The 11,344-nt window shown below is 43.2% G+C and overlaps 1 protein-coding gene across 1 annotated transcript; it reads right to left on the reverse strand.

The window, feature by feature from the left end:
* Positions 1–5,649: 5,649 nt before the first annotated feature.
* LOC149166484 (uncharacterized) lies at positions 5,650–9,894 on the reverse strand. Its single transcript, XM_089430172.1, has one exon. It carries the CDS (start codon positions 9,892–9,894, stop codon positions 5,650–5,652), a length of 4,245 nt encoding a protein of 1,414 aa, XP_089286298.1.
* Positions 9,895–11,344: the final 1,450 nt, after the last annotated feature.

Consider the following 11,344-nt stretch of genomic DNA (forward strand, 5'->3'; position numbering starts at 1 on the left):
GATGGGATGGTCACATGGTGATGTTGGGAGAAATTTTTAATGTTTTGTAAATATTTACATTATGAAGTGAGTTTGTTTTTAAAATAAGTTGGAGGAAATATTTTCTAATGTAAATATAGTTTAAGTTTCCCTCATTTTGTGGAGAAGGGGAAACGATTCGTCTGGTTACTCTTGGTTGTCCCATGTTATCTTTCTTTTTAAAGAGGAACAGTGTTTGAGAAGAGCGGTGCAGCAGAGGCAAAAGAGGAGGAGAAGAAGAGAAGTTCCAGTGCAAGGAGAAGAGAGAGAGGTTGAGAGGCCTGGGCTGCACATATATCTGCCCATTTTAATGTATGGTTGAGTTTGATTAATGAGTAGTTGTTTATATGCCTCTGTGTGTATTAACTTCTCTGTCTGCATATTGTTAGTGAAGTTGTTTGTCTCCACTTGTTGAGTTGATTTATGTTAAGAATCTAAATGTGTTGAGAAGCGTAGTGACTATAGATGTTATGTATTGATGGTATACTATTATTGGGCCTTATATTGTCATGGATAGTTGAGTACCTGCTATTGATATGTTGTTGGTGCTAGTATATCATATGTTGAGTTCATGTTGAAAGGAAACATGAATATTGTGGCCTCAACCATTATGTAGTTGTGCACAGTTGTTTTGTATTTTGGTTCAGAACCCTGTGGGAGAGTGTTCCCTATAGTAGTTGTGTGATATTTACAATGACTAAGTGTTGCTATTGTAGAACATATCATAATGTTTTGGAAACAATGTTAAAATGCCTCTTTGTCTGATTTTCAGATGGTAAAGTTGCATGGTGTGATTGTTGATTATCCTTTGGGATTCTTGTTGTAAAGTATGTAAAAGAATGTGTGGCCACACCCTAGAATAGTGATTACATGATTCTCTGTTAGTGGTAGAGCATTGTCACAGAAGAACATAAAGCACCCTATGAAAACCCTTTAGACTTGTCCCTGTCTGGTAAATTCGATTTGGCCTTGTAAATCTAGTGAAGAAAGGTGTATGAAACCACTCTTTATGTTAAGAATCAAGTTAATGAAGTGGAGAATCAATTAGGAACCAAGCTGAGTCATTTCATCTTCCTCAAATTTGAAATACAGTTTTTTTAGGGCGCTACAAAATCATTTCGTAGTGCCTACAACAAAAAGTATTTAGGACCACGTGTTAGGTTTACAAATGCCCGTGGACCTGCTCATTGTACCATCAGATAAGTTGAGTCCTATTTAAGTTGGATGAGGTGAGAACAAGGATTATAAGGTGAGAGAAATATCTCTCATGGCATTAAGCAAAGTAAATTCATATTCTTATTTTGATTGCATATTTTAAATGTTGCATGAAATATTGTTGGAAAGTTTTACAGCGCTATGTGTGGAGTTTTGTCCTGGGTTATTGGCAACCAGGGTAACCCAGTCTATCATCAAGTGGTATCAGAGTTCAACTATATTCTTTGGAGAATATTTGAGCATGTGTAACAACCCTGAGTTAAAATTTCATGTAATAAAGTTAATAAAGGCAAAATAAGACCAAGGTCATGGGGCACATATTCCAAGTTGAATCTTGGGCAAAGTATCCTAGTGGGCATCACTCGTTGTTTATTATGGCCAAGGGGAAATTTGCAAAGGCAATGACAAAGGATTTGAAAAGGAAAAAATGCATTATTAACATTTATTTTATGAAAATAAAGGAAAATAGGAGAAAAGGGAGGTGAAAGGTCACAAGTTGCATGTGAGGAGGAAGTTGAAGGAAAATAGAGGAAAAATGAAGAAATTAGGTGCATCAATAATAAAAAGACGTCAGAGCATCAGTTTGGGGCCTTTTGTTAGTTTCTTTTGGAATTAGTCCTAGAGAGGAGAAGAGCACCAAGAGGAGAAGGAAAGCAAGCAAGCAAAGGGAGTACAAGGAGAACAAAGATCAAGTAAGGAAAGGTTCGATAAAGCGACTTCAACTGGAATACTTGCAGGTAGCAGGTTGCATGTATGATTTCCTAGCTAGTTTTTTCATGCATGGTATATGCATGTGTGTATTTGGTTCATTTGTTGTCTTTGGCATGGGTTTTCTATGGTTCGACAATGGTTTTAGCCTTGCCTTGCCATTTCCAGATAGCCATAGTGTGATGGGATTCAATCTTGGTTGAGATTTAGATTGCCGAAAGGTTTTGGATCCGAGTGAGGTGGTCTCAGGAAAATACCAAGGGTTTTGGGTGGAGATGATTTTATCCGGGAAGCCCTCAACAGGTCGGTGGAGATAGGAAAATTCCTCAAGGGATGGCGAAGGAATTATGAGGCATCCAAGCTTGGTTTGGTTTTGTGATCTCGGGGCCGGTTTAGGTGAGATCACAATAGTGTGAAGGTGAAGGTGGTTTAACCTATGGATTACCTTGGTTGTTTATGGATTGGTTTATCCCATGAGATCCTACATTCATGCTTGGAATATGGAATGGGGGCGATTGGTTGAAAGAAAGATTTGGTTCAACCCAATCTATGGTTGGGTGGTACGTGGAAGTCCCTGACTTGGTTGGCTTTTGCATATGGTTAATAAGAGCTAATTTCCTCTTGTATTTATGAGTAAATGTACTTGTTATTATGTGGCTTTAATGGTTGTTCTATCATTGTTGATTATTTGGTTATATGTTGGTTATAAGCATGGTTTTATGACAGATTTAAGTATGGCTCTTATCACCTTTTAATTGATGAATGACTGGTTAATGAATGCATGATCTAATTGGTATCATGGCAACTATTGTGAGAGGGCATTAGTCCTTCTTGGTAAACCTTAGATAAGTTTCATATCTCTATGTTTAGATATGCATTCATGACCTGTAGGTTGCATGTTCTTAATGTGTTTGATGGAATGACTATCATGGTTAGACTAGATTGATCAAGTCCTCGAGTCAGTTTTGTGTCAGAGGCTTTGTATATGTGTTATTTATCATTTCTAGAAGTTTCATTAAGTTTTGGGTAGAGGTCTGGATCCTAGCCCTGAAAAAAGTGGATTAAATCTCACAGTCACTAGCACAAGACTGCCTAAAAAAGGCTACAATTGTTAGGAAGCAGGCCTATGGGAGCGAATGGAGGGTTACATTCGCTTGGATGCCTTATCATGGGAGCGACTAGGGGTCTATCTCACTGAAAAGAAATTTATCTCAGGGGTTGGACACCTGGAATGGTTGGTTAGTTCCCGGGGTCTTGTAGCACCTGAGGGAAGTGAGTAAGGTCTTGTTATGTCAGATCCATTTCCTTAAGGTCATCTAGGAGGTTGAGTCATGTCATATTATCCCCTCAGCTCATTTTTACCCCAGGAAAGCCAGTGAAAGTGGGTAGATATGAGGGGAGGCATGTTACAACATGTTTTCTCTTTGGTGATGTAGTCAGAACAACAAAGATTGGATTTTAGAGTTACAGTACAACTGAAAGTGAAATGAATTGATAGTGGACATGCTTGCTTATCAAGAAGATTTAATCCATGTATAGATGGAACTTCCAGGTTTAAGACAACTTGGAAATGAAAAGAGTTTGAAGAGAAGGACCTTACAACAAGAGGGGGACAAGTTGAATTCTTAGGAAGTAAGTGAGATGATTGCAGGGAAGTGAAGAGTTGATATGCTCTTGAGGAAAAACAAGTGTATTGGTTGGAAAGGAATTGGTTCAACAAGTAGATCCAAGAAAGATTGTGGAAGATGAGATCTTGTTATAGATCTTATAAAATTTAATGTGATGTTTATGCTAACTTGGTCATTAAAATAATTGTGTTTGCAGGACTAAATTGGTAGCAACTACCATAGAAAGTAAGCTATGTCAAAGGAGGAGCAGGAAAATCTCTTAGATGAATAAATGGTGATGGAACCCAATAGTAAAATAAAATTGTTGAAAACTAATAAGTGCGAGCAATTGAATATGCAATAGCTAACAACTTTGAAAGCTAAGGAGAAAGAGTGCTCAAGAAGAGGTTCTACTATAGAGAACCTAGAGAAGAGAAGATACTAGGAGGATGACTTGGTATGGGTGACAAGTAGAAGGCTTATTACAGAGAAAAGAAGGGCTTGTTGCAACTCACTAGTAGACAAGGAGAGTTCACAAGAGGAAGAGATGAAGATGACTATTATTAGTCATAGCAGGGGTTCAGAGGAAAGTCACAAGCAAAAGAAGAAAAGTGTCAAAGCAAGTGGACTCAAAGGAATGAGTGATAAAGAATTTGAGAAGGAGATGGTTGAGTTGGAGCAGAACTCAATCATGTGAAACAATTGCTACAAAGAAAGTTAAGATGACCAGAGTTATGGTTGGATAATGAGCAGGAAGAATGGTGTTGATTTAAAGAACATGAAGGTCGCAACAACAAAGGATGACATCAGTAACAAGAATTCTGCAACAACACTTGTGTGTTCAAGTGAAGATTTAACAAGGAGGTAATGGTATTTTGTCCTTAGATAATTAATTGTTTTTTTTTTTCTCCATAAGACTGCGCTAATTTATATTACAAAAAACCAAAATTACATCCAATTTTACAAAAGGGCCGTGGCCTCGCATCTCCGAAGAGATTTTCCCATGATTAGCCATTCAGAGCAACACTGGTGCAAAAAGGGACCAGTTTCTTCCTTCCGACATAACCAACATTTAAATCGACACAACAGGCTTTTGAGCCAACACAGTGGACATATAACTTGACACGATGGACCCATAACTTGACATAGTTGACACGTAGACTGACATTGTAGACACATAAACCTTCACGGTGGACTTTGACCCCATAACAGACAAACAAAGTAAGAAGAAAGAGATGGACCGAGAGTAGCGTTCCTGGCTGTGAGAATAGAGAGGCTTTTGAGCTAATCCTCATCAATAGTGTGAGGCTCATCCGTCGCTAAACCTTTGAGCTTCTTATCTTCCTCCGCTTCTGGGCGCATCATCCTCTGAGCCGGCTCACTGGGGCCGGCCTCTTCAGCTTGAGTGGGTTGCCTCATATCAACTCTGGGAACCTGCAAATCCACCCTTGGCACTGTCAGGTCGTCCCTTGGCCCCCGGAGGTCACTGCAATGCTCCACAGTGACTGAAACAATGAGCGTATTATTCTCCAGCGTGCAGGGGATGCGATATCTGACGGCTGGATGCTCCTTGTGACCGCAATCTAGGATTTCTCCCCTGCCTCTTTCATTTCTACGACCAACTGTTCTGCTCGGACTTCTGTTCTGCTCAGAAGTAATTTCCACTGAGGAGGAGGGCGAAATGGCGGGCCTCTGAGTAGCAGAGCGACCCCTAGAACCGCCGCGTCGACTGCTCATCCTGAGCCTCTCAATTGGCATCCTTCGACTGCCTCCCGTAACAGTTTCCCTCTGAGAAAGCTTACACCTTGCCAGAGAATGTTCTGTCTCTGCCAGAATTTGCTCAAGCCGCTTGGAAGAATGCGGGAATGCAACATGGGGTTCGAACTTATTGAGCTCCATTCTCCCTGTCCGATGTTGCGCATTGAATGGTGCCTGAACCAGACTTGACATCCCAAGAAAATCTCCTTTCGCATTGAATGGCGCTTGAGCCAGACTTAACCTCCCGATGGCTTCACCCTTCGTCACAGTAAATGCATCAGCATGCTGGTATATGGTGGCTCGTCCGGGCTGACAGCTGCCCATGTGACGAGCCACCTGCCGCTCATACGTCAAAGACACCCGCATCCGGGGGAGGGAGGTCTTTTTGCACCAAAGAGATGCAGTCCTGTTTGAGTTGAGCATCTTCAACCGTGTCTAGGGAGCCTGAGAAGTAAGGTGTCGACTGTGACACTCCTTGATTTGCCAGCCGATCTGCTACCTGGTTAGCAGTTCTCCTTACATGATGGAAGGTTAAATTGTGGGGAGTGTGGAGCTTTTCCTCCAAAGATTCCAATCGGCTTAGCAATCTCCAGCTTTTTGCTATCTTAACTGCCTTAGCACCAGCCTGTATTCTTTTAGCTGCCTCTATGAGTATAAGAGAGTCGCCTTCAACTTCCAGTGGGGAGAAGTGATGCTGTTCAGCTAGACATATTCCTTTCCAGAGACCCTCTAGCTCTGCTGCATTGTTGGTATCTTTACCTATTGTGCCATAGTATACTAGTATCGCTTCTCCATTGTGTCTACGAATGACTCCTCCGAAGCCTGCAGGGCCAGGGTTGCCTTTGGCAGCGCCGTCGAAGTTCAGCTTGTATGAGTTGAGTGCAGGAGGGGACCAAGAGGATGGTGAAGCGGATCTGGTGGAAGGTTTGGTGATTGTCTTGACTAGGGACTTGAGATCAAGATTCCATTCCTTCAGAATGCTGCGCTCCTGTTGGATTTCTGGCATATCATTATCATTCCATACTCTGATGGCCAGAGTTTCCTGAATGTTTTTTTTGAGGATGAGCCAAAGATCATCTATGGATCTGAATGTGCTATTGAAGATTCTATGGTTGCGTTCTTTCCATAGGGTCCAGTACAGAAAGCCAGGTATGATGCTCCACAGAGAGTTAAGAATCCTGCTTTTGAACGGATTTTTGGCCCAGGTCCTTATGTTTGCCGTTATATCCTCCAGCCTGGGGTGTGCTCTCATATTGCATTTTTCGACTTTCTCCCAGATTTGTTTTGCTAATGGGCATTCTTCCATTAGATGACTGATAGTTTCACAATTTATGTTACAATTTGGGCATCTAGATGGCCCTACAAATCCTCTTTTTATCAGATTGTCCCAAGTGAGAATGCGTTTTTTGCTAAGTAGCCATAAAAAGGTGGAGATTTTGGGCCATAGCCCGGTATGCCAAACTTGTTCCCAGAGTTGATCTTTAGCCGCCTGGAGGTTGGAATAGCGCAGGTGATGAGCTTCTTTGGTAGTAAAGGTGCCTTTGGTTGTGTAGCCCCATCTGAGTTTGTCCTGCTGATTGGAAAGGCGGATTTTCCTATTGATGAGTTCCTGATCAATGTCGGTATACGTTTCTCCCTGCCAGTCTATTTGCCAGAGTCGCGCCGGTTTCCATGTTTGAAAGTCGTGATTTGGAGATGGCTGCCAGAACTGGTGTACCAGTGGGATGCTTTCTTGGTTCATTTGAGCCTGCCAGAGAGGTTTGTGGAACAAATTGGCCAGTTTGGGAAGTTGCTGCCATGAGTCTTCCCAGAATCTGGCAGCTTTGCCTGAGTGAATTTCCCAGAAGCTATGTTCTTGAATGAAGCTACTTTGGGTTTTTGCATTGTTCCAGATGAGTGATCCCTGCGCAGTTGGGTTGATTCTAATGAGGTCACTCCATTGGCTGCCTCTGGCGTATTTGGCTTGCCATAGTTGGGCCCATGGGGTGTTTGGCTTGGAGACCCAGTTCCACCAGATTTTAGCTCCCATAGTGTTGTTGCTTTGAAGCGGATCCCGAAGTCCTAACCCGCCTTCTGATTTGGCTTTACAAACCTCTGTCCATTTGACAAGAGCCCATTTCCTGTTCAGGCTTGTGGATCCCCAGAGGAAGTTTCGCTGAAGATTGCGTATAGCTTTCAGAACCCCTTTTGGAGCTGCTAAGATAGAGAAGAGATAGAGCGGCATAGCTTGTAAAACTGATTTAATGAGAACGAGCCTGCCTGCCAGATTTAAAGCCCTGAAAGTCCAGGAAGAGAGCTTTGATTCTAATTTGTCCAATAGCGATCTCCAAGACACCTGCTTGATTGCTGAATCGGTGAGGGGAGCTCCCAGGTATTTAGAAGGCAGGTGGGAAATTGTGAATCCCAGAATTCGGGCAATATTCCTTTGCGTAGAGGGGGGAGTGTTGAAGAAAAAGAGTTGGGATTTTGCAGCGTTAATGGACGTGCCAGAGGCTTCAGAGAAGAGGGATAGGAGAGATTTGAATGCAGAGGCTTCTTTTGCTGAAGGATGCCCAAAGAGCATAGTATCATCAACGAATTGCTGATGCGTCTGAGGAGCGCGGCCATGAAGAGAAATGCCTTTGAGAGCTTGGGAGGAAACAGCCGATTTGAGGAGCCTGCTTAGGCCTTCAGCCATTAAAACAAAGAGGAAAGGAGATAAAGGATCCCCCTGCCTGATGCCACGCGAGGGGTGAAAAGGAGGTGAGGGGGATCCGTTCAGTAAGACAGAGAAACTGGGAGAAGTGATTAGGTTCATGATCCATCTGGTCCAGGTTACATTAAAGCCAAAAGCCAAGAGCATTTTATGAATGTAATTCCAGCTAAGCTTGTCGAAGGCTTTAGAAAGATCTAGTTTGAGAAGCATACCTGGTTTCTTGAGTAGCTTTAAAGAGTGTATGACTTCATTTGATAGAATTATTCCATCCATGATCTGCCGACCTTCAACGTACCCCGTCTGTTCTGGAGAGATGAGCAAGGGTAGGAGCGGTTTGAGTCGGTTTGCAATAACCTTTGAAATGAGTTTGTAAATCACATTACAGAGCGCTATTGGCCTATACTTCTCAGGTTTGTTTGATGCCGCTTCTTTGGGAACCAAGGCAATGAAGGTTGAGTTGAGGGCCGGGAGGACCCAGTGCATGCTACGGGATTCTTCCACCAGATCCCAAACTTCAACTTTGATGAGTTCCCAAAATTCGTGAAAGAAGTTGGCTGTGAATCCGTCAGGCCCTGGCGCTTTGCCGTCTTTGAGCTGAGCCATGGCTTCTTCTACTTCCTTTAATGATATGGGCTGGAGCAAGTGATTGTTGTGATCCTCATTGATAATTTTAGGAATGTGCTGTGTGATGGCCCGGATTGCCTCATCCCGGTTGCTGTTAGGTTCCTTTAGAATGTCCTTGAAGTATCCTGTAAATTCTTTCTCCATATCTTCATGAGCCTCTACTCTTTCACCCTGTTGATTGTTGACAAAGGTAATTTTGTTGTGCATACGCCGTTGGATGGTGGTTTTGTGGAAAAATTTTGTATTTTTCTCACCATCTTTAAGCCAGCTTATTCGAGACTTTTGCCGCCATAGAATTTCCTCTTGTTTTTGACGTTCTTCAATTTGATTCCAGAGGATCTGCTCCTGTTGAATTTGTTCTTCTGTGCGTCCTTCCAGAATGAATACTTGTTGCAATGCTTTCATTTGCTGTTCCAGTTTTTGTCTGCTCTCCTGTATGTTGCCAAAATGATTTCGGTTCCATATTTTAAGAGTTTGCTTCAGATGTTTCAGCTTTTGTTGAAACTGATACATCTTAGCTCCTGCCGGCGGGATGTAGGATGTCCAGGCTTGATTGACCACGGCCTTGAAATTGGTGTTTGTGAGCCAGAAGGCTTCGAATCGAAAGGGTCTATTGCTGCAATTGCCTGGTCTGGACCATTGGAGAAGAATGGGCCAATGATCTGAGCCTCCTTGTGGGATGATTGAGGCGCTGAAATCTCCTCCGAGGTGGATTGCATTGTCTGAAATTAAAAACCGATCTAGCCGTGAGGCAATATGGTGAGCCCCTCTGCGCTTGTTCGACCAGGTAAAGATGCCATTGGAGGTGGATATGTCCATGAGCTGATTGTTTTGAATGAATTGCTTGAAGCCGCTGCTATCACTGTCGAGCCTGGTTCTGCCCCCTTGTTTCTCTTCCATGGACTTTATGATGTTGAAGTCGCCTCCTCCAATCCATAAGGGGAAGTATCTGTTTTCATTGAGGAGGGAAATCGTGTCCAAGAGGTCCAATTTTTGCTGAATTGTCTGCGGGAAGTATACATTGGTGAGATGCCCATGGATATTGGTTCCGATGAGGTGGAATGTAGCTTGAATGAGATGCAGAGTGGCATGAAAATTATCAAGTGACACAATCTGCGGGTTCCATAGAATGGCTAGACCGCCGGATGCCCCTGAGGCGTCTACTGAGATTGAACTGCTGCCTGCCCATACTTTATTGCTGAGACTATCTATTGTTGTGCTGCTGCTTTTTGTTTCTTGAAGAAAGACTATTGCTGGTTTTTCTTGCATTATCAGGTTTTTAATCATTCTGTGTTTAGAGGGACTATTGAGTCCTCTTACATTCCAAGAGATGAGCTTCATGTAGACTGAGATTTGGGTTTGTAAAACTTGGTCAACTTGGGGAATTGCCCCGAATCCATAAGTAGTTCCCCTACTATTATTGTTCTCTGAAGATCTGTTTTTCTACCCCTTTTCTTTGTTTCTTTAAGGATTTTCCTTCCATCCCAGTGACTGCCTCCTTGGATGCCCAAACTTTTATGGTGCTGTACCCTTGTTAGGACTCCTTCAATTTTGTCTATTTGCCAAGGAGGGATTGAGTTGTACTCTTTTTGCTTGCATGCTGTCTCCAGTTTGGAGATGTCAAGCTTGGAGATGTCGAACTCTTCTAGATCTACATCTTCTCGATCTTCCTCCATATCATTTGAGGCAATGAGGTCCTCCTCCACTGCATTTTCATGAAGACTCAAGGCTAGGGCGGCGTCAAGATCCATATCTGAAGCTTGTGGATTCTCATTCAACATGGTTTTCCCCTTGGAAGGGATTAGGGGTCCGAGCTCTGAAACAGAGATGGTTTTCTCTGTAGAGGGTAAATCTGCAGATTTAGAGGAGGCTGGGTCAGAGGAGAGTGAGGGGTTGGAGCGGTTGTGGGAGGGCGAGGTAGGGTGCGGCTGATCCGGGTCATCAGCGTTGGGACTGATTTGTATATCTTGCGAGGCGAGAACAGAGAAGCGGTTCTGGGGGTTCGCCTTAAAGGCTTGAGCCGGATTTGCTTGGTTTTTCTTGGCATGTCGGCGGCGGGTGAGGATTTTTGTGAAGCCATCTGGGTCCATGTTAGTTTCATTGGAAGGAGCTTTGGGCTGCACATTTAAGGGACAGTCACGGAAGAGGTGGCCATGCTCATGACATTTTCGACAGCGGAAAGGGATATGCTCATAATCTAAAGGCTGTTTCCATTCAAAGTCATCGTGAAAGAGACTTACCGTGTCTGCAAGGGTCTTGGTTAGGTGCATCTTGACGCAGATCCTAGCATAAGAGGTGTATTTGCGCGTCTTGGTTTCGGTTGCAACTTTGATGAAGGTCCCCAGCTTGTTGCCTATATCTGCCAGCGTTTCTTCTCGCCAGTATTCCACAGGAAGGGAATACATTCTTATCCATACAGGGGCCCAACTAAAGTCTTCTTTATCAGGGTTGAATCGGGGCTTCCATTCCGTTAGATACAAACCTGAAGAGTTAAAGAAGTACGGGCCGCCTTCGAATATCCTTGTTTTGTCTTCTAGACAGTTAAATATGGCTGTGAAGAAGCCCTTTGGGCCAAGCTGTAAAGTCACTTGTCCTTTGGGCTTCCATTTTGAGGCTATCCATCCTTGTAAGGCTTTTTCTGTGGGCCAGAATCCCAAGAACTTTCCAATGAGTGCGTAATCCTGCATAAATTGGATTTCCCCATTGATGCGGTGGCTTG

This window comes from Pinus tabuliformis, chromosome 5_1, assembly GCF_031772625.1.
Source record: "Pinus tabuliformis cultivar Carrire ecotype Pingquan chromosome 5_1, CPIR1, whole genome shotgun sequence".
Taxonomy (NCBI): Eukaryota; Viridiplantae; Streptophyta; class Pinopsida; order Pinales; family Pinaceae; genus Pinus; species Pinus tabuliformis.